General features: G+C 39.6%; 1 protein-coding gene across 1 annotated transcript in view; it reads left to right on the forward strand.

Annotated features, from left to right (window-relative positions):
* The window catches only part of LOC149189610 (uncharacterized), a 320514-nt gene that overhangs the window by 72268 nt on the left and 223754 nt on the right, over window positions 1-24492 (forward strand). Inside the window, exon 4 of the mRNA XM_089411857.1 lies at window positions 10561-10613. Within this exon, the coding sequence (XP_089267983.1) occupies window positions 10561-10613 (53 nt within the window). The remainder of the gene's footprint in view (window positions 1-10560; window positions 10614-24492) is intronic.

Raw genomic sequence — 24492 nt, forward strand, 5'->3', positions numbered from 1 at the left:
TGTTTGCAAGGCTGTTGGCATGATTGTGGAAGCTAAATATCCACAAGTGTTTTGGACACCTTGCATTGTCCATTCACTGAAATTAGCATTGAAATCCATTGCTTCTGATGTGCTTTGGATTGGTAACATTATTGAGGATGCACGACATATTCGTAACTTTGTGCAAAATCATACAAATGCCCTCACTATCTACAAGGAGTACACCAATCTATCATTGTTGAAGATTGCTGATACACGGTTTGCCTCTTCATTCATGATGTTGAAGAGGTTGAGGGAGGTCAAGACCGCTCTTGGGTCCATGGTTGTTTCTAAGTTTTGGTCTTTTTGGAGAATGACAGATCAGGTAGCCTTTAAAAGAGTGAAGGACACAGTGCTAGATGATGCTTGGTGGGAGAGGGTAGATCTAATTATTCGGATCATGGACCCTATCATTTCTTTGCTTCGATTTGCAGATATACAGACAAACCCATCCTAGGAGAGGTTTATGAGGGATGGGATTCCATGATTGAGTCTGTGAGGAGCATTATTCTACAGAGTGAGTGCCCCGAGTATGAGACATCACCAGAGGCCTTTTGTGAGACTATACAGGATATTCTTGTCAGCAGATGGGACAAGAATTGTACACCTTTACATTGTTTGGCTCACTCATTGAACCCAAAATACTACAGCCATGAGTGGCTGAATGGTGGACCTTCCCACAGATTCCCTCCTCACATGGATGGTGAAATCTCACAGGGGAGGAAAGATGCATTCAGGCGGGTTTTTCAGGATAGAGCATTGCTTGATGAGGTGGAGGATGCCTTTGCAGAGTTTTCCACTGGCACTGGTTGATTTGTAGGAGATAATGTGATTAGAGATAGGGGGGCTAAGAAGCCCTATTCTTGGTGGGCAAATCATGGGGCAACAAGCCCTCCTCTTCAGCAGTTAGCCATGAAGCTCCTCTCTCAGGTGACTTCATCCTCTTGTTGCGAGAAGAATTGGAGCACATATGGGAATTTGTATAGTGTGAAGAAGAGCAGGCTTGAGCAGTCCAGGGCAGAGACAATGGTGTATGTGCACACCAACCTTCGTCTTATTTACAGGCAGAGGGAAGAGTGGTTGAGGGGAAAGACAAAGATGTGGGATGTCTTTCCTGATGATATGGGTCTGGACAACAGTGTTGAGTTGGCATTGGCCAACATGGATCTCAATGATCCAGTGCTAGAGCCTGTTAGATTTGATGACTTAGAGGGGTCATCCTCCACACCAGTAGATGCAGAGGCGACTATGGATACAGGGGAGGAGGAGGATGTAGAGGAGAGCAGTGGTGACCATGATGATGAGGACATTGATGTTGATTCTGATGATGACTCTGAGGATTGATGACTACCTATTGCCTTGAGGCTTGTATACCTGTAGTTGTTTTATATTTTCTATTTCTATTTGCCATTGGCATTGCACCAGCACTACCTATGTAACACATGCTGATTTGATGACTTAATGAGAAAACTACAGTTGTCAATGTCTTTATCTTACTATCTTGTAGTTGTAAGTTGTCTTTCATTTATGAATTATGAATCATGATTTATGTGACCACTGACATGTATTTGAATTTTGTATGTACTATGCATGCTATAGATGAAGATCTATGTTTGAAATCAATGAATTTGTATCATTAATTAGAACTTGTCTAAGAAATATCTAATTTTTAATATATATATATATATATTTTAATAAAATAATATATAACGAATCCTACATGTCCTGTTCCTGGGGGTCAACGTGTCCGAATCTGACACTCGAATCCCCGAATCCTATGAATCTCGAATCCCCGTGTCAGGTGACTTAGCCTTGGAGGTATACTCACCCCCATTGTCTGCTCTCAACACCTTGATCTTTTTCCTTGTTTGGTTCTCCACAAGAGCCTTAAACTCATGGAACCTCTTGAAGACTACATCCTTGGCTTCAAAAAGAAAATCCAGGTCTTCCTGTAGTGCTTATCAATGAAGGTCACATAGCATTCCCATCCACTCAAAGATACATGAGACATATGACCACAAACATCAGTGTACCAAGTCTAGGATACCTGCGACTCTGGTGTCACTGCTTGGGAAAGGTGTCTTGCTGTACCTCAAAGCACACCCCTTGCACACATTATGATGCTCTGTGCTGAACGCAGGTAAACTAGTAACCATCTCCCTCAGCATCCTGAAAGATCCATGGTGCAAGTGGGCCATCCTCCTGTGCCAAATCTCGCACAACTCACTGCTGCTGGATTGTGCCACCAAGGCTCTAATAGGCTAAAACATAAACCTGTTTAGTATCCCATTATGGACTCCAATCACACGAGTAGACTCGATACTGGATCCTCTGGGATATACCTCCTCTGAACACTACCTCATACCTGCTGTCCTCTTAGCTAGAGACTAATATCAAGTACTTCTTTAGCCCTGGAAGATAAAGAACATTTGTCACTTTCAAAGGAGGAAATGACTCCATTTGAAATGACACTGTCCCCACTCTTGGTACTATGACCTTGGAGTTATCTCTAAACACAACCTCCAAGTCATTATCATCCTCTGAGAGACTCGTGAGGTGCTCTCTCACTCCGGTCATATGGTAGGATGCTTCACTGTCAACAAACCACACACAGGAAGATGTGACATGAGGGCTAAACTCACCACTAAGGCAAACTCATCCACCTCTGCTGATATGGCAAACTCTATGTCAAATATGAAAGCGATCTCGTTCACCTCTACTGAAGTTGCAACTCTCTTCTTCTTATTGCCCTTCTTGTTGGGACACTAAAGTTCATAGTGACCCATCTTGCCACAAGCAAAGCACTTCACTTTGCCCATGTCCTTCTCCTTCGCCTTTAGCTTCCCTTTCTTTTGCTTTGCTCCACTAGAAGAGTCCTTCTTGGCCTTCTTCTTGCCCTTAGCTGCAAGGGAAACATTCTCCTCCTCACCTACCCCACCACTCTGACTGTCAGCCTTGGCACTCCTCCTGCTCTCCTCTTCGATGAAATTTTCCCACATCCTCCTCTAGTCTGGAAAGTGCTCTCTGGCCCCAATTCCATGAATGAATCCATCCCATTATTGTGTGAAACCATCTAGTGCAATCCTGACCAACTGGTCCTCTGGATACCCTCTCCCACAATAGCCAACTCATCCTTCACCTGTGAGATCTTGGTGAGGTATGTGGTCACATTGTCAGTCTAGGTCATCTTGCTATTTCTTAGCTTCTGCCTCAACACAATCTTCCTATTCTCATTAGAACTATGGTGTAGTGTGACTAGGGACTCCCACATCTCGTAGGCAAACTTCTTTCCAGTCCCGTGAGGGAATAAGTGATCTTTGATGGCATCAAAGATGATTCTCCTTGCCTACATATTCCTCTTGTTCAAGTCCACCCACTGAGATGGATCAATAGGAGGTTGCACAAGAGCCTCCACTATATCCCACACTTAAACTTCTTATAGTAAAAGTATCATCCTCTCCTTCTAGGGGCCAAAATTGTCAGCCCCACTCAATTTGTCCTCCACCCTCAAACCAATTGCCATGACCCTCATAACCAACACAAAGTAACAAATCTGTTACTAGGCAATCTCCTCCCTCACAACCAACAATTCGTTGGGTTTCTGGCTGAAGTTTAGTGACTGCTATTCACTTATATGGAAAAAATTTGCTTGTTGGTCCTTTTATCAACTGATATATATATATATATATATATATATATATATAAATATATTTTCAGATTTGACTCCCTCAGGCTTTGATACCATGAAGAAAATTTTGTTTATGTTGTAGCCCACCTAGTTTCAAGATTTTGCATGGTTTAATTAAACATAATCATTAAACATTTTATAGTTTGCATATTGAGGACTACTAATATTTGCCAAGGTTTCTAATTCCATCCTTAAGATCTTCCTTGACGGAAGGGAGAAATTCCTTGAGGCGTGTGGAGGAGAAGTTAATGTAATCTCGATCAAAGAGTAAGGTGGTATGGTGGTTTGGCAGGGTGGTCAAGAGCTGGGGAAGAGGGGAAGTGGTATAGAGGGAGAAGGTGAGGAGGGTGTGGTTTGCCAAGGTGAGATGAGAGATTGTGAAATGCCCGTTATGCAGGAGATCTTGGGTGGTTAAGGCATACTCAACAATGTTGGCCCCTCCCACTATGGGGGAAGCAAGTAAAGTCACTAGAACTCAGAAAGCTAGGAATCCCATTTAGGATCAATAAGGCATGGGATTCACCTAGTTGCAAGAGATGTCTCCTTTAAGTTGTGAGGGCCCCATCATTGTCCTACGAAACTCCAATGGAAGCCCATATGTTCTAGTTCCAACTCTTGGAGGCAAAGTGTGTCATCTGCTCTATCAACAAGAGCGGAGCAGTAGGAATCCCATTTAGGATCAATAAGTGATTGGATTCACCTAGTTGCAAGAGATGTCTCCCTTAAACTTTATGTGAAGTGTATGGTGTGATGAGGTTGGGGGGAAGTGGCAATCTACAATTTAGCTGTCTCTCAATGAAGGGAGCCATACCAATTGAACTGGATCCACAAAAATATGGCATGTTCATCCGATGACAACACAATGACCTTGCTCTAGAGAGAATCCCATATAAGAGAAACAACTATCCTAGATCCTCTGACACTATTAGATCTTGCCTCTTGTTGGAAAGACCACAGCTAGTGATACCCATGGATCTTGGGTGGTGTGCGCATGGGATTGACATGTGTTTCTATGAGGAAAAGAAGGTCACAAGACCCGATTGTGTCATGAAGTGTACCTGGTGAAGACCAAAATGGGCCATTACAATTCTCGCAACCAATGGATATGGTGGGCCAACTCCCTTTAACATATCCTCTAGCTAAATGAGACCATGATTTGGTCCAAGGGTGAGAGTATCCTGGAGGAGCCAAATCACAGATTATGGCTTTGAGATCTCGAATTACCACCCACTTCCCTTCTTTACATGTAATCCTTAGACAACTTGAGTTCTGCCTATTGAGATTTGGTGAGGTCAACATCAAATAGGATCTTCTGTATGGGTGGGAGTGATGTCAGTCTTGTCATGCTTTGGAAGGCTTTGAGTTGATTCTCTAGTGACTAAATGTAGAGGAAGAGTGTGCAGTCGGTACACATTAATGCCTGGTCAAGGGTGATGTCCTTCAGATCCAAAGTGTCATGGTTGTATTTCATCTCTCAAATACTTTCCTTCAGGTTGCTATTCTGCTGTGCTCACAAGAAATATGTTAGGATGAACTATGGAAAATACACTTGGGTTGGAAAAGCTCTAGTTGTAAAGGTTACATAGCTGCTACTGAAGTGATTGTGGGTTGTAGGATTTTCAAGCATTACAGATTACACCCTTTGGCCAGAGGACTCTTCTTTACCTACGGTGGGGAGGTCTTAAACAACCTCCAATGGGTGTCCTTGATCTTGTCCCAGCCGCCCGAGTACATTTGGCAGTATGAATTATGGATGCTTTTACTGGGTGTTTCATAAGGCTTCATGACTATTTCCATTTCTCAATACTTGATATATGATGCTAATGAAATTGGTAGATTCTCTTGCATTAACTTTTGACATACTGCTTGAATTCTTAGATGAGGTGATTTTGTCTAAGATTCTTCCTTGATTGATTTCCTTGTGCTTGTTTTCAAGACAAGGTTTTAGTCTGTCCTTCAATTGCTTGCATTTATTTCTATATGGTGGTCATTGTGGTCCCACACTTTGAGGACTAGGGGATGTTGTTCAAGAAAGTGTAACTAGGTTCGATATTTATAATGATACATGATGTTAATTTGTATCTAGCAAATTATTTTGTAAAATTTGAGTCATGGGTTTCATGCTCAAAATTGTTTTAGTAACTCCCATTGTGAGCTCTAGGCTAGGTGATAGGATTATGTCATTATTGTAATTGTTACACTTGTAAATAATATGTCAAAATGAGAAGTTGTGTCTCCAAGATCAAGGGCAATAACCATGTAAAATTCCTCCTCCAAAAGCAAGGCAACAGAGCCATTAATTTGGCACAAAGAAGGCTTACAAATGCATTGATAGAAGATGACTTCAAGGCAAATTTCAAGTCGGCTTAGGGACAGTCATCAAGTCGGCTTAATGAGGCATCACAAGAAGACTATAAAAGGACCCCTCTCACCTCATTCAAGGACATCAATTCGGTCACTCTATCATACTCCAGAACTCAGTCAAAATCAGAGATAAAGGTGCAACGAAAAGGTGAAGATAAGGAGTCTAAGGTCAGCGAGAAAAAGTGTTAATTTTAGGTATGTTTTGTGCTTAGAGCAATTTATTTCAGTTTTCACAGTTAGCTCAATACCTTTTCCAGATTAGTAATCACATCAGCATTAAAGTAAATTGTAGATAGAACATAAATATAGATCGCAGAAGACAAGCCAAGACAAGAGGACACAAGATGTGGCGCTAGCTAGGGACAAACCCCAATGTGGGGAAACCCTTGATCAATTCTTCTTATATGTTCTTCAATAGTTTAGCAGAAAGAGAGAGAGAGCATATACATCAGAAGTCAACATTTTGACTTGTCATAATAAGAGTAGAGATCGTCTCTAAGAAGATGATACATGAGGTAGCTAGACTCAGTTGAAGACATGCTGCTTCAACTGATTCTCCAAGGTGACTCCATCACCATGTTGTGCATATCACTGTGCTGCACCATGCTGCACCATCATACCATATCCAGCATCACTGAGCTACACCATGCTGCACCATCACTATGTCCAACATCACTGAGCCATGCTGCACCATCACTATGTCCAATATCACTAAGCTACACCATGCTGCACCATCTCTATGTCCAACATCACTGAGCTACACCATGCTACACCATCACGATGTCTAGCATCACTGAGCTACACCATGCTGCACCATCTCTATGTCCATCATCACTGAGCTACACCATGCTGCACCATCACTATGTCCAGCATCACTGAGCTACACCATGCTGCACCATCGCTATGTCTAGCATCACTGAGCTACACCGTGCTACATCATTGCTATGTCCAGCAACACTGAGCTACACCGTGCTGCACCATCGCTATGTCCAGCATCACTGAACTACACCATGCTGCACCATCACTATGTCCAGCATCACTGAGCTACACCATGCTGCACCATCACTATGTCTAGCATCACTAAGCTACGCCATGCTGCGCCATCACTATGTCCAGTACCCATCATTGCTACTGTGTGCACTATACTGCACTATGCATCCTGTACCCATCACTGCTACTGTGTGCACTATGCATCCTATAGTCATATACTATGCTGTCTATAATGTTATAACATTCATCATAAGACCAAGGTGGCTAGCTATAGTGCTATGGCTTGCGACCTAGCACATAGCAATGCCAATGTCTTCTCCTATATGACAGCGTTAGAGTGACAACGATAGGCTTTTGTTAAGACAATGATTGGATCTATCATTCATGACTGTGTTTCAATCAAAACAGCAATTAGAGCATCCTTACTTAGAACAACGTTAAGGATAGCTGAAGGTGTGGCTTCTTTATCTCAACGTTTAAGTGTGAGAGCATTCCTTCTATACTTTTCATGACTGCGTGTAGGATGAGGGTTTTTCCTTCCATGACAGCGAGGGCATTCCATGTGTAGAACACTCTTCTAAGACAACGTTTAGGTGTGAGAGCATTCCTTCCATAACAACGAGGGCATTTCATGTGTAGAACACTCTTCTAAGACAACGTTTAGGTGTGAGAGCATTCCTTCCATAATAGCGAGGGCATTTCATGTGTAGAACACTCTTCTAAGACAATGTTTAGGTGTGAGAGCATTCCTTCCATAACAGCGAGGGCATTCCATGTGTAGAACACTCTTCTAAGACAGCGTTTCCACTTAGGGATTCTTCTCTCCACTAAAACCCAAAACGAGTGGAGAAGAAGAGATCTCAAGTGAGTTGTGTCTTTGCTAGGCACTTGTATTTATACTAAAACGTGGAGCACAAGTGGGGGCAGTTTGGTTGCTGGCCGACCTTGACGAATTGTCCCATCACACAAATAAATTCATATCTCCATGAATACTTATCGGAATCGGATGATCTTTAGATCAATCCTACACCTCTCGATGAGAGGAATCCAAGAAAAATATCAGCTGCCATAAATAAGATGACTCACATGGAGTTTGGCCCTAGTTGCCAATTTTAACAAAAGGGAGTCTGTTCTGCCATCCGAAATAGCAAGAAGTCTGTTCACACGTGCGGCAACAGATTGAGACTAGGACATCATCTTGTGTGCTCGTTTTGGCAAGGAAAGGGTTCGTTTTTGGGACAGTTTGAAGGCAGAAATAAGTGGAAGTATCCTACTAGAAGAGCGAAGGTTTAGGAGGGCTATAAGAGCCCTAAACCTCTCCCACGTGTGAACTTGAATTGCAGACCTGTTCTTCTCTGATTTAGGGCTGCTAGGACAGTCATCCACAAGGTCTCCAAAAGGTTCATTCTAAGGTCAAGGGTAAGGATCTTGATACACAAGACTAATCCTTAAGGTAAGCGAAGATATAGGAGGCCTAGGAGAGCCACTCCTTGACATCTAGTGAAGTCATTCACAGTGAAATTGCAGACTTACAGGGCTGACTGAAATTGCAAGAGGAAGATCAAGTTGTTGGGTAAAAACTTGATTTGTAATCACCCTTGAAACAAGTACAATTTGAGGAAAGGTACAAGGAAGGTAGAAGCTGCTCCTAGCTCATCTAGAAGCTGATCCATTTCACTGTACAGCGGTTAGAGGACAGTAGCAGTAAGAGGACAGCAGCAGTCAAAGGTACTTGCCTTGATCTTGGAGACACATCAGTCAACGGGTCTTTGTATAGGTCTTGGAAATTTTGTCAAGTGAAGATTCTATAAAAAGATTTTCCGTGGGTTTTCCTCTCAAGGTCTTGGAGAGGTTTTGCCCTGGCTGCTGCCTATATGTTGTGTTATTGGTCATGGTAGCTGGTTGATGAAGTTAATGAACACACACATAAGGAAGAAATTGTTTATATAAATAAAAAGTTAAAAAGGACTTCACAAGTAGTTACCTAGATCGAGAAATCATTAACATATCAAAGCCGTAGATTTCTCAACAGATGCTTGGGGAAACATTTCCCCATGTCCCCCTTTTGGTGAAACTTGGGGTAACACATGTGAAAAGGTTTCCCCATTATGGGAGACATTTGAGCACTTCCCTTCCCCAAAAGGACGCCTAGGTATCCCCTGATATTTTTTGTTCAACAACCCATGACGATAGAACAAAGACAAGGGATTGAGCTTTTGAGGAGTTTGTGACTTTGGTAATTAATGGTAATATTAAATTCTTAAAGTTAAAATGGCAATTGGAATTCTCCTTTATCTTACCTGACAAGTGACATTCTCCTTTATCTCACGTGTAACAAGTGACATTTTCCTTTATCTTACCTTTTCTATCATTTTACTTAAATTTGTAACATTACCATTAGTTGTTTCAGCCTTATATGATGTTTGAGAGAGGTTTCAACCTCATCGAATTTCATATGAAGAAAGTAGAGTTTCATATCCCATTCAGAATTCATCAGACTTAACAGTTTTTAGGATTGGGAGGATTATAGCATTTCGATTGTGTAATATTTGTGGGTGCTTCCACACTTCCCCGTTGTGCTCTCTCATCCCAGAAAATTGTTGGAACATAGATAAATGTAGGTCTGCCCTCTTTACTTGTGTAGGATGGATGCATTAATTGCAGAGGTTAGCCTGCAATGAGTGCATTTATTGTGGCTAGTATGCATTATTATTTCATCTTGCTATGCATAATGGTGGTTGCAATACATATAAGTTTGGTCCCATGATTTGGGGATTCACAATTAATTATTCAGTTTTATTTCTCTTTGTTTTTCGTAGGGTAATATCTAGACTATATTCTTTTTTCTTTAACTAGGCTGTCTTCTATTGTCTTAAAGATGTATTAGGATGTTCCTTATTCCACATTATTTGCCTTGTGCGGGGATGTAAAACCCAGTGATATTCCTCTTGACATAATTCTCATGGCGGATCTCTGTTAATTTCCTGTCATTGTTTACTTTTATTCATTTCTTATGGTATATAGAGTGTTCACATGCACATGGCTTGCCCTGCCATGATCTTTTTTCATCTCCTTGCACCACCTTCATCATCTTCCACAATGTAAGTCTGTCATGGCTAGTTTTTCACCACATTTATCACCACACGTTGTCTTAATTTAGGTCACATCAAAATAACGGTGGTCCTAATGACTTTACATGAAGATTCATGTCAAACTTTTACTTAAAAATAACATTAGGGTGCTGATGTTTTCATATTGGAGTGGATGGTTGTGGCAGGGCGTTATATAGCCTGCTTGTACTATCCTCATACAATGGTAAGGGCAGGAGCACAATGTGAAAAAGAAGGAAAATAATGCAACTAGTATTAGGAATTGTATGTGTGTCTTGCAGAACATGAAGGACTAGGGTTTGTCAATTTATTTTGTCAGACTTTTTGTTTGGCTTACTTTTTCGGCTGACAGTAGGTTAACCGCAGGTTGGCTCTTGTCTCTGAATTCAGATACTTGAAGCGCCAAGTGATGATGAGGTTTCTTTGCTGCTGGGACTGTTTGAGTAAGTGCTCTCTACACGATGTTGGGAATCTCTAAGTAAGTCTGTCTAAATCAAGTGGTTTCTAACATTTTCCAATAAAAATATTTACATTTCATAATAATGACTTTATGTTTTAATTTATCCCTAATTTATGACTAAGCAATGTTTAAGGCATTTTGAAGCAATTAGCAATTGCCAAATTAAAGCTGTGTACCTTGGAGGAAAAGTGATGACAACCAAAATACTAAATCAAGGGACCAATTTGAATTACTTTGAATTTTGATAGATGGTTGAGATGGCCTATTCAGATTTTGTCGTACTCCTGATCTTGCTTCTAAGCAGTCATCTTACTCTTGGAATTTGGTATCTGTAATCGTTTTAAGCATGTGCAGAACTTGTGACTGTGCCTTTCCCTTCTATTCATGGATAAAGGTAAATATTTTATAATGTGTTCTGAATTGTTTGCATCATATGCAAGTTAGAATATTTGTATCAGCTTTCATGAACACCTATATTCCATTTGGACTTTGGTACAGTGGTCTTGTTAGCATTAGGTTTTGGACACCAATTATTCAAGATCATTTTTCATTAACTTAAATCGATGATTGGTCTATTTAAGTCTGCATAGACTTCTTGAGGATCTTATAGTTTTTTTTTGTGAAATCCTTGTCCCACTACAACTTTAGCTGCTAGTAAAAAAATGAAATGTCTATATTTTTACCAAACATTTTAATTACTGCTCTAGAAAGAAACTGCAACACTGTTTACTCTAACTCAAGAAACCGTGGACTATGGTGCCCTCTTCTTCAGTTGTTTATTTCATGGGCCAGTCCTCTTTCTGCTGATTTTCTTGATGTCAGTATGATGGCTTGCAGAACGGTTTGTCTTGACTATTTGTTTCAATTATGTTGTGGTGCATAATTTTGTTAGTGCCCACATGGATTTTGGTTGTCCAGGCCTCTTAGGTTATATTTTGTCGTCTATAGATTATTCATGAAATTATTTTCTAATTTACTGGCCTCTTAGAAGAAGGCTCTAACATTTCTTTCAAATGTTGTTAATATAGTCTTTGACTGTTTATGCAACCTTACGAATGGACAAACTTTCTTCTATATGAAACATTTGTATGTGATTAGAAAGGAAAAGATTCAGTGCTTGTAACTGCAACAACTAGTATAGCTTCTTTATTTAAAGTAGGTAAGAGATTGATTATTGAAGTTCCCATTGATGCAAGTACTTTGTTATGAGGTAGGAGAGTTTTCGTCACTTACGAATTGAATGTGTGGGGTAAGGTGGAAAGTGCCAAACAAACGATGGTTGAGAGTTGCTGCTGACATTGATTTGCAAAATCAGTGGCCTAAATTATTTGGCCAATTTTATGAAAATGCAGTGAACAATAAAATTTGACCTCGAGGCATTGGTTTATGTTCTTTCTTGTATTAAAAATCATCTGCATCCCACTTTTAAAATATTATTCAAAATTGTTTACCACATGTTCAGAGGTAATCTCGGTTTAGCCAAATGTTATCATGACCACAACCAGACCAGAACAATTTTTCCCATAATCTCAACTCCAACTGTAATGGACTGAAGAACTAGTAAACAGGTCGGTGAAATAAAAAATACATAAAATATTCAATTTTTAATAAAACATATATCCATGTTAGTCTTGCAGGAACTGTAGCTCCCCACGCACCGGACCTCAGAACTCTGCACCGTGCAGAACCATGGTCAAAGAGCCTCTGAATCACGCTTCCAAAAATCAAAATCACACTTCTGGCTCAATTTGCGCAGTTCCTGCAAATTTGGAACTGCCATGTGCCAAATCGTGCTCCTGTCATGCTTCCTGGATGTTTTCATCCATTTACTTGAATTTTTTACTTTACTATTAGTTTTTTCAGGATGTTTGAGAGTGGTTCCAACCTCACCAGACTTCATATGGAGAAAATAGAATTTCATATCTCATTCAAAATTCAGTAGGCTTAACAATTTTCAGGATTTCAAGATCAGTGGGATTCTGGCATTTCATTAGACTCTATCATGTATGAGGGTATGTGATTGGCACTTAATCGACATCACCAAGCCCTATATATACCCTAGTGTTCGTGGTGTTGATTGTTGAACTCCTTTGTCATGGCCTTCGCATAACATTGTCTTCCCCTCAGAAGATATGCTATGTCTGCAAAGCATAGGTAGCGAGGGATGTTGTTGATGAAATTTTTTTGTCTCCCAAGAGGCTTCTTCTTTCGGTAGGTTCTTCCACTTAATAAGATATTCTTTAATTACTCGTGGTCATAATTTATTTTCTTTGGTGGTAACGATAGCTTTTGGTTCTAAAACGATCTTCCCTTCATCATCTAATGTGGGAAGTGTTGTCTATGCTGCTTGTTGCTTACCTGGTGCCCTCTTGAGGCAAGATACATGGAAAACATTGTGAATGCAACTTTTGTCAGGGAGGCTCAATCTGTATGCTACTTGGTTGATTTTTTTTGTCAATTTGATATGGTCTATAGAAATTTGGTGCCAATGTGTTCTTTCCTTGCCATTTCAACGATAATTGTTTGTAATGTTTGTTGTTGCCTAAGATGTACGCCTAAGTGTGGGAAAAGTTTTCAACCCCACAAGGTATAACATTAAGGTGTAACGCTTAGAGAAGGGGCTGTCACCTATTCCCAACTCTTTCCTTTTAAGCTCTCTTCTAGGCAAACTAGGGGGGTAGTCCCTAAAGATGGTTAGTAAAAGAAAACTTGTTGAAAAAAACAAGCACTAGGAGACAAAGGGCAAGGCAATTACCTCTCAATATAACTTGAATTAAAGATTAATTAGAAAAGATGATTATTATGAGCAATGCAAATAAGATATATTCAATTAAATCATTAAGACATTGAATAAGATATATTCAATGAAATCAATATGACATTGAATAAGAGAGAGAGTGATAGACCAGTTCCTTATAAACATTGCTCAAATAAAGATATAATACTTGCATGATAAAAAAATGATTCTTCAAGTTACAATATAGACAATGTGGCAAGGCAAGGTTAGTACAAGAGATTAAGAGATTTTATGCAATTAGAAATATGAGCAGTGAAACGAGAGATAAAACTTGCAAGAGAAGAAAGCTTGTACTTCAAGTAAAAGATGATTTAATTATGATATGATATTCAAAAGACAACAAACATGAAATTAATAAGTACAAGGATATGAAGTAGAGCTTGCAAGTAAAGAACTGGCCCACAATTCCAATTATAATAAAAAAATTGAAATGCAAAATATGACAATGTTAGATGAATGAATGCAAAACTATACTATGTGTGATGCAAGAATCTTGGTTGATTTTAATTGATATGCCTAATCTATGGTGAAAATTTCCTCTCAATTTCACAATACTTGGTAAGGACTAGGGTGGCTTGCAAGAAGGATAGGCCGAGGAGGCGCTCAGTCCATTATTAACGATAACCACCTAGCCTCCTTGACAATCCAGGTCCCTGAGTTCCTACAAGGGCTCGACTGCAAGAGAACTGTGAAGTCACATGTTTTAACCAGTGTTGCACTAATCGCGAAAATATCGCAATAAAATCGTTTTATTGCGATTTAAAAAAAACGATAACATCGTGCAATAAAAATGTTTTTTATTTTTTTATCCGATTTTTATGAAAAAATTAAATTATGAGGAGGAGGAGGTGACCCAAGCTAACCTTGTCACCAGTAGAGGACGTGGTCTACCTCCTGTAGCTCCTAGTTCTTCAGCTTCTAGAGCACAACAGAGTCTAATGCCAAGTTCCAACTCCACCGACATCTACATCTAGAGGGGCAAAGGAAATCAATAGTATTAGACTTTAGTTATTTGGTTCATTTCATTGTATATGACATTATGAATCATGGTATGAGATACATTATTATATTTTTTGTTGATATTTTGAGGCTGAGTTGGGAGTCATGAGTCAGGACTTACTATTCAGGACATGATTCACTGTTATGTGTGATGTGGCACTAGAAATGACATTAAATATCTTATATATTAGTTATTTTATCATATTTATGTGTCAATGTATTTATTTTATGTTGTAGATGCTTTAGATATTAAAAAAATTGAAAAAATATGAATATTTTTGTATGTTACGATTTTTTCCCGATTTTTACCGATTTTTACGATTTTTTCCGGTTTTTTTCCCTCGCCGATAATATCCCGATAACGATTGGTGTCACATTGGTTTTAACCTTACTTAAAACTCAAATTTATCAAATTGAATGAAATTTAGGGAGTTGGCCCTAAAATTTCTATCAACCAAGCTTATGCTTGGAGGTAAATTTTAGAGCATGCAAGCCTAGATATTATATGCAAATGAAATGCAAATGTTAGTGCAATGTCTCAATGAGATATAATTATAACAAGATGCTTCAAAGAAACCAATTCAATTGTAATCACGATTATGGTAAGCACTTAGAACACACGATTATAATTAGACTAGCTTATTACAATGATTCAATGAAGCAAGTAAAGGTTTACTCAATGAAACAAGGCGAACTAGAGAAATAACACAAGTGCTTTTGATAGCGAATGCTCTTAATGTGAAAATGAATTATTGATTAGACTAGAATTTCACTTCACTTATAATATGCCTTTAAGAGTGTTTAAGAGCAAATATGAATTTAAGAGCACAAGTAGTTATTTAAGTGATGATAGATGAGATTAGAAAATTGAAATATACTACTTTAATCTAAAACACAAGTGAGATAAAGACAGTGATCACTCAAATGTAAATTAGATCAAGTAGCAATTAGATCAGATAGTTAACAATGAAGTCTAGATCTAATAATAATCAATTTAAGGGATTAGAATTAAAATGCAATGAACATGAGACTAATATTAACCTAATGAAATGAAAGAAAACCAGTTAGGAATTAGATCTAAAGACTAATGAAATGAAAAACTAAGTTAGGAAGTTAGTCACTACCACAAGAAATCCTCCCTTTTAAATAAGGAGGTGGTATACCATGGGAAAATCCCAAGCTCCCTCTAGGAAAAATATGATTTTATTAAAATTACAAAGAGCACCCTTTAGACAAGAGAAAGGGTTTTAAAATTTAAGGAGGGTTTACAAATGAAATAATTAAATACCCCTCAAAATATTAATGAGAGAAATTCTTTACAATGATCTTATTAAAATAATAGACATTCTCCCAAAATGAAATCGATTTCCTCCAAAGTGAAATACGCTCCATAAATAAATGACGTCAAAGTTTCAAGGAGGAAAAACGAAAGGGATTAAGAGGAGAACCTTGCGGTTAGGAGATTGGAAACTTCCAAAAATTGAGTCTTTAGATTATCGAACCTTATAAATGTTGATTTTGGGTAGCATCGGATGTGCTCTAGCTTCGAAATTTTGTGGAGGGACTGGAACACATGAGATCTCCAAGATCCAGAAATCATTTGGACAAATTCCACCCAGATGAGGAGTTATTAAAATAATTAATATTTTTAATGGGTTCCTAAGTCTAAACTTAGTAAAATAAAAATATTAATGGGTATTAATAAGAATATGGGTGAAAAACTTTTAAGTGACGAGGATCAAGTCTGTTTTAATCTTAGCCGTTGATTAGGGACTTAATCTTGGTTGTTGATTCATCAACAGGAAAAGTATAAGAGGAGGCTTGAGGGTCAGTTGGAGATACACTTGAGAGATTAGTCAGTTTGATTTTTCTGGGGCGAGTTTTGCGGAGAAAATCGAACAAGTGATCTATTGTAGTGAGATGGACAGTAGTAGAGGGTTGGATCGAAAGGGAGTTCCGAGCCAACGAGTACCAAACAGAGAGGCAAAAGTAGCATCAAAGAGGCAACACAAAGGCCTATGCAGCCCATGAAGGGGTTCACGCGGAGCTGACGCAGGCCAAGAGCGTTCTTGTAGTGGTAGTGCGAGATAATCGTCGGGAGTTCAAGATTTTGCTGGGAGTTCAATGTTCTGAGCCGGGAGGGTTGAAGTTGAAGCTCTTGTGAGCAAATAGAGCCAACAGAGAAGTGACAAAGTCTCCCAGAGGCAAGACATTGGCCCACACAGAGTAGATTGTGCTGGGATTTTCGCAGTGCTTACTGAAGTCAACCATTCAATGGATCAATTGTGACTTGGAGAACGAGGTAAACCCTAGTAAGCATTTCTTGTTGTCGAGATTTCTCTGAAAGGTTAGCCGGTGTGAGGGGAAACTTGTTGTACTTAGATTCTACCTGTTTAATAATACAAACCCTCATGCTGCACTAGTTTTCTTGCATTGGGTTTTTTTGGGGATGTTTGTCCAAAAATAACAGTCCCTTGTGTATTTGTCTCGTTCTATTTTTAGGTCATGATCTGTATGTATGTGTAGTCTGCAATAGTGCTTTCATCGCTGTTTAATATTTAAATAACTTGTTGAATGTAAAAACAAGTAGGAGATGATAAACCAATGATTGCAGTAGGATTTTTGATGTATAGATTCATAAATTTTCACATGGTATCAGAGCATTGCAGATCATAGGAGACTGAAGACACCATCGGGAGATCCAGAGAATTTGCTGCAGAGAAGCAGTTGTCCCGAGTGACACTGTTGTTTCAGAGGTAGAGGAGTAGCTGCAAGAGTGACGCAGAGCCAGAGGAGTGACGTAGAGGCTCACGTAGTGCCTGCATCAACATTCCAAGCCTGTAGAGGGTGATGCAGTACTTGAGAGGAGCTCACAAAGTGACTGCGTCAGCGCTCTGGGCCAGCGCAGAGCTTGAGAGGCTCAATTCAGTCAGTTGTCGGGGCTGGAGAAGCAGTGCAGATTCAATCAGTGGAGCTGGTGGGACGCTGTTGCTATTGGTGCAGAACAATGTCTGTGGAGACAAAGCTGAGGTAGAGGGAGTCACTGCCTTGACAAATTTCTAGCCAAAGAAATCTAGATCCGGGTTGCAGCAACAAAGGAGGATTGTAGAGGACTGATTCACATTTGGCCGAAGGATTTTCGTGAAGGAAACTAAGACTTAGAGGGAGTCTAGAGGAGCTTGTTCCTTAGAGGGTTTCTTGCACCAAAGAAATCCAAATCCAAGTCTTGTTGGATTAGCAACAGGAGAGGGAGAAGAAAACTAGTTCTATTTTTCTAGCAGAGATGGTGTCAATGGACTAATGGATCAGGACAGACTGGATGGAGCTTCTAATTTTGTCATCTGGAAGCCCAAGATCCTAGCAGTCCTGGACAAAAATTGCATCAAGGACTCTGCCTTGAAATTAGTTGGTGTTTCGGTCGACGCTGATCCGTTAAAGAAGTACGAGGAGGCCCAAGCAAAGGCCAATTGCATGATCCTAGACGAGGTAAAAGATCATGTAGTACCACACATTGCTGAGAAGGAAACAACAAGGGAGATGTGGGAGGCATTGACCACCTTGTACCAGGGTACTTCCGTCTAGCAGAAGATGCTGTTAAAAAATCAGCTGAGACAGTACCAGATGCAAAAGGGAGAGGAGATTGATCCCTTCCTCCTCAGGTTGCAAGGGATTCACAACCAGTTGACTTCCGTGCGGTCTACACCAGATCCTGAGTTCATGGTTAGGACTGTCCTGAATGCAGTCACCGAGGACTGGGAGACATTTGTCCAAAGTATCTTGGGCAGAGCGACTCTCCCTAGTTGGGAGGAGATGTGGGCAAATCTTCGACAAGAAGAGATCAAGAGGCTGACCAAGGCGAGGGGTAGCAGTAAAGGAGCCCGGGTCAAGGAGAAGGAGGAGGATGCAACTCTCGCATCATCGAGACAACAAAGGCAGCAAAAGCGGAAGGAGGAGGATATTTCCAAGGTCAGATGGTTCAAGTATGGGGAACTTGGACATTTCGTCACTCAGTGCCCCCAGAAGAAGGGCAAGGAGGAGGATTCTGACTCGAAAACTGCTCCAGCGAAAGCTGACAGGGAAGGCAAGGATGACGATTGTGCCATGAGTGCTCATGCGCTTCTGGAGAAGAGGTGGGGCGACATGGAGTTGTAGTCGAAAGGACTACATGAGAGGCAGGATCCTTGAGGTGCCCAAACTCTTGGATCACATACGGATATGGGAGCCCTTAGTGACAGTAGCAAAATGACGGGCTGTCGGTTGGAGCGAGGTGTGATGGAGCGACAGTGGCAGAGCTAGAGTGCCAAAGTCTGAGGCAACGCAGTGGATGTTGTAGCAGTGCAAGAGGCACAAAGCAATTTGCAAGCAACCCAGTAGCAGCAAAGGGTCAACACAGATTAGTGGCAGAGGTAGCTTCAACATCACGAGGCGTCCATAATGACCAGCATGTCAGTTTTTGGGTGAAAGTTTCAGTTGCTTACTTCTCAGCAACTGAGTTGCAGTGAAATAGTTAGCAGTGGTAGTGTTATGGGCAGCATGAGGCAACATTTTGAGGAGTAGTTGTAGTATAGATGTAGCAGTGGCAGTGGCATAGTCATGGGCAATAGTACAGGAAGCAACAGTGCAGTGGATGAAGGGCATCAGGCCAAGCATTAGCAGCATAGAGGACCAATGCAGTGGATCAGTGTAGTTTTTCTATTGATAAGTGTTACTAGAGCACATTTCTCGCTAAGAGGGAGTGTTGATTTTGGGTTGCATCGGATGTGCTCTAGCTCTGAAATTTTGTGGAGGGGCTAGAACACATGAGATCTACAAGACCCATAAATCATTTGGAGAAATTCCACCTGGATGAGGAATTATTAAAATAATTAATATTTTTAATGGGTTCCTAAGTCTAAACTTAGGAAAATAAAAATATTAATGTGTATTAATAAGAACATGGGTGAGAAACTTCTAAGTGACGAGGATCAAGTCTGTTTTAATCTTAGCCGTTGATTAGGGAATTAATCTCAGCCGTTGATTCATCAACAATAAAAGTATAAGAGGAGGCTTGAGGGCCAGTTGGAGATACACTTGAGAGATCAGTCAGTTCGATTTATTTGGGGTGAGGTTTGCTGAGAAAATCGAACAAGTGATCTGTTGCAGTGAGAGGAGCAGTAGTAGAGAGTTGGATTGAAAGGGAGTTTCGAGTCAACGAGTACCAGACAGAGAGGCAATAGTAGCATCAGAGAGGCAACACAAAGGCCTACGCAGCCCGGGAAGGGGTTCACGCAGAGCTGACGTAGGCCAAGAGCATTCTTGTAGTGGCAGTGCGAGATAATCGTCGGGAGTTCGAGATTTTGCTGGGAGTTCAATGTTTTGAGCCGGGAGGGCTGAAGTCGAAGCTCCTGTGAGCAAATCAATCTAGCAGAGAAGCGACGAAGTCTCCTAGAGGCAAGACGTTGGCCCACATAGAGCAGATTGCGTTGGGATTTTCGCAGTGCTTGCCGGAGTCAACCATTCAGTGGATTAGTTGTCACTTGGAGAACGAGGTAAACCCTTGTATGTATTTCTTGCTGCCGAGATTTCTCTGAAAGGTTAGCTAGTGTGAGAGGCAACTTGTTGTACTTAGATTCTGCTTTCTTAATAATACAAATCCTCTATATGTTGCACCGGTTTTCCGGCATTGGGTTTTTCTGGGGATGTTTGTCCAAAAATAACGGTGTCCCTTGTGTATTTGTCTCGTTCCAGTTCATGATTTGTATGTATGTGTAGTCTATAGTAGTGTTTTCGTCACTGTTTAATATTTAAATAACTTGTTGAATGTAAAAACAAGTAGGAGATGATAAATCAATGATTGCAATAGGATTTCTGATGTATAGATTCATAAATTTTCACAATAAATACTTTACTCTTTCAAAAATGAACTCACATAATGAGGAAATGAGCTCCTTCAGGGTCTGTGGCTAAGCAGAAAATGGAAAACAAAAATTTAAGGACAACCTCCACAATTTTTTTTTCAATCTATAAGTGATATTTCTCCAAATCGATTGAATTTTCCTCAAATGAATTTAAGACTTTCACACCCTTGAAAGATTTATGCTCAAGAAAAAGAATCGACCTCTCAACCTTGCGGCTAGTAGAGATAGGCTCCAAATGCAAGCCACCTTTTCCAAAAATTTTAGATTTGACTTTAGAAGTGGAGAAGGCTACCAATTTTTTTTCGATTTTTTCCTCAACAAAAAGAACATGGTAAATTTTTTTGATTTATGAAAACCCTAGTTGCTTTAGGTGAGAAGAATTTGCACGAGAAGAGAGGAAAAAAGCCTCTTCTGCTCACGACTTCTAAAAAAAATTTGATTCTGAATTCTAGAAAATGAAAATAGCGTTCCAAGGAAATCAATCGAGTTTGCAAGCTTCAAATGGTAGATATTTTGCAAAGTCAAACCTGCCACAACCTTCCAAACCCTAGCGATTTAGGATTACAAGGACAAATGAAGACAAGAGGGTTTAATAGCAATGAGCAGGGATTTTCTTCCAAGGAAAATTTTTGATTTTGTATTTGATGCCCAAAAATCCACTTGCAAAGAAAATTTATGCCAAGTTTCAAGATGAAACCCTCTTCTCTTAAGTAGTTCTGCACAAGCCAAGGAATATAGATACACGTATAATAGAAGATGAACAAAATTATATTTTCAATTAACCCTTTTCAATGGGATAAGTGACCTCCTCATGAAATTCATAATAAGATGGAACTTGCTTCAACAGATTGGGAGGCCACTCTGTTGAACGTTCTTTGTTTTTCTGCCATTCCTCATTTGTCCTATGCTGGAACTTCTGTACTAGTGATCTTTCCATTTCCTTCAACCTATTTTGTAGGGCGCTTATTTCTTTGGCATGATTTGCTTCCATGTCATCTAACCTGTTTTGAAGAGTGACTTTATTAGCTTCCATGGCACTCATTTCCTTCACATGATCTGTTTTTAATTTTGCTTGAGTGTGTTCCATGGTTTTTATTAACTGTGCTTGATTGTGTTGCATATCCTTAATCATTTGTGCGTGATTCATTTCCATATTCTTAAACATTTTGGTCAACTCCTTAATGGGATCTTTATTATTTTCCTTCTCATCATTAAAATTATTCATGCTATAAGAAGATTGGAGTGTTTTCACATCATGACTTTTTTCCACAACCTCCATCCAATCCTTTATAGACAAGTGATGTTTGACACCAACAACATTAATTTGATCACTTGTCCCCGCCATTCCACTATCCATGATTCTTTTCACAACACGACAAATAACATCATTATGAAGATCGTCGCAAGTTCCAAAATAAGGCAAAGCTTGCTAAACAAGATTGGTAAACTCAAGCGGATTTGGCAGTCTTTGCTCATTAGGAGGGCCCCCCTTCTACCATGCATTATTATTTCTATTGGTTTGCAACCTATCTCCTTGAGACCTCTCCATATTAATTAAACGATTTTGAAAAGTAGTGACTTGATTCACATGACCAATTTGCATATTCTTAATGAGTTGCATCAATTCCTTAATATGATCACCTCAGTCTCTTTAATCTCTTCTCCTTTTGACTCATTCTTATGGTGTCTTCTAGAAAAACCTGGAATTTTAGACTACTTGGATGCTTTCCTGGATTTTCCAATTCTTTGGATAAAACTTGAGCTGCCTTCACATCAACAAGTTTCTCATGCTTTAAGCCATAAGAAATATCAGTTGCAAATGCATCAAAGTAATAGATTAACAGAGACTTGTTCGAGGATTTATAATCCTGAGTTAAACTCTTAACAATATCATTAAACCTCTTATTGAATTCATCCAATGTCTCTTTTTCATTCTTCTTCATATTGCTAATGGTTTTAAGCAAATCCCTTTCGTCCTTCTTATCTCTATATATATTATTGAAGGCATTGAGGATGGATTGCAAAGAATCGAATGTGTTGGCGGGAAACTCTATGAACTAGTCCAAAGCATCCTCTTCTAAAGAAAGGACAAAGAGTATCATCTTCACATCCTCATGGTTAGCACCATTACACCACCTACTCACACAAAGATTAAAATTCCTAATGTGAGTGTTGACATTAATGGTATTATTGCCTTGAAGTGAAGGTAACTTCTTGATGGATTTTTCCGGAATATCATGCGAATAGCCTTGAATGTTAGCAAAATTACACGGGGCAAACAAGTTATTCACGAGGACTTGTCCACTTGACCCTAAGAGAGAAAATGGATATCAGAGGGAGTCTCCTGTCCAAGATTAGCAAGAAGTCTACGAGAAGAAAGCTTCAAGCAAAAATCCTTGTAGAAAATGAAGCAAGTGGAGTCGCCACTTGAATAGGAATCTAACTCTAAAAATCCAAATGCAAGAACTAAAAGTTAGTCGAAAAGCCGAGTCAAAGAAAACTTCTCCTTGACAACGACGCTAGAAAATGTCGTCGCCTAAGATGTACACCTAAGTGGGAAAAATTTTCAACCCCACAAAGTAATAGTCTCTAAGGCCCAACACTAAGAGAAGGGGCTATCACCTATTCCCAACTCTCTTCGTTTAAGCTCTCTCTTGGGAAAGCTATGGGGGGTAGTCCCTAAAGATGGTTAGTAAAGGAAAACTTGTTGAAAACAACAAGCTATCAGAGACAAAGGGCAGGGCAATTACCTCTCAATATAACTTGAATTAAAGATTAATTAGCAAGTATGATTAGCAATGTAAATAAGATATATTCAATTAAATCAATATGACATTGAATGGGATATAGAGTGATAGACCAACACCTTACAAACAATGCTCAAATAAAGATATAATATTTGCAGGATAAGAAAATGATGTCTCAAGTTACAAGATAGGAAACTGTTAAAATTGGCAACCAGGGCAAAACTTCATGTGGTTCATCTTATTCATGACTAATAATATTTTTATTAGATTCCTCTCATCGAGAGGTGTAGGATTGATATAAAGATCATCCAATTCCGATAAGTATTCATGGAGATATGAATTTATTTTGATTATGGAATTATTATCAAGCCGACCTACAACTCATGTAGGCTCAGAAGCCCAACAGTCGCATCTATTCACCCACCAACGTTGTGTATAAATATAACTGGACTTTTCCTCATTTGGACTCACTCATCTCATCACATCTCTCTCTCTCTACTGCGCAGATATGAGTCTCTTCTCTACTGCGCTGAAATGGGTCTTTCTCTCTCACACATGTGAAGCCGGAAGCTGTTGAATTTGAAGCTGCAACTGCAGAAGTAAAAATTGACTTGCGTGGCCTAGAAGATCTGCTCTTTGGAACTGCGCTGTGGGTTCATCTGAACCTCCTTTGAAAGCCGCAACTTTTGGTGGTGGAATGAAGTCAATTCGACGAACGGTTTGCAAGATATCGACTGCCCTAGTTTGAAGCCGGAAACTGCTGAAACTGAAGCTGCAACTACAGAAGTAAAGATTGACTTGCGTGGCCTAGAAGATCTCCTCATCTGAACTGCGCTGTAGGTTCATCTGAACCTCCTCTGGAAGCCGAAACTTTTGGTGGTGGAATGAAGTCAATCCGACTGTCGGTTTGTGAGATATGGTCTGCCCTAGTTTGATAATGACGCCGCTAATGTTGATGCTACTGATCTAGGGTTTGCTACTGCTGATATGAATCAGATTTATTGTACTGTTTCTCTCTGCTGAATTATTGAAGATAAAAGAAGATTTGATCAAAGGGTTTCCCCACACATTGTGGGGTTTGTCCCTGGCTAGCCGCCACATCTTGTGTCTCTTGTCTTGGCTTGTTTTCTATCGATCGTTTAATGTTCTATTTGCACTTTACTTTATGTACATGTGATTGCTAATTAGTGGAATGTAATAAGAAAAAGAAGTAAACTGTTATAAGCATAGAACATACCATAACTTAACAGAAACGCTGCAAGGTAAGGTTAATACAAGAGATCAAGAGACTATATGCAATTAGAAATATAAGCAGTAACTTGAGATAAAACTTGCAAGAGAAGACAACTGATACTAGTAAAAGATGTTTTAATTAAGATATGATATTCAAAAGACAACAAGCATAAAATTGATAAGTACAAG

Source organism: Pinus tabuliformis, chromosome 3_1 (assembly GCF_031772625.1).
Source record: "Pinus tabuliformis cultivar Carrire ecotype Pingquan chromosome 3_1, CPIR1, whole genome shotgun sequence".
Taxonomy (NCBI): Eukaryota; Viridiplantae; Streptophyta; class Pinopsida; order Pinales; family Pinaceae; genus Pinus; species Pinus tabuliformis.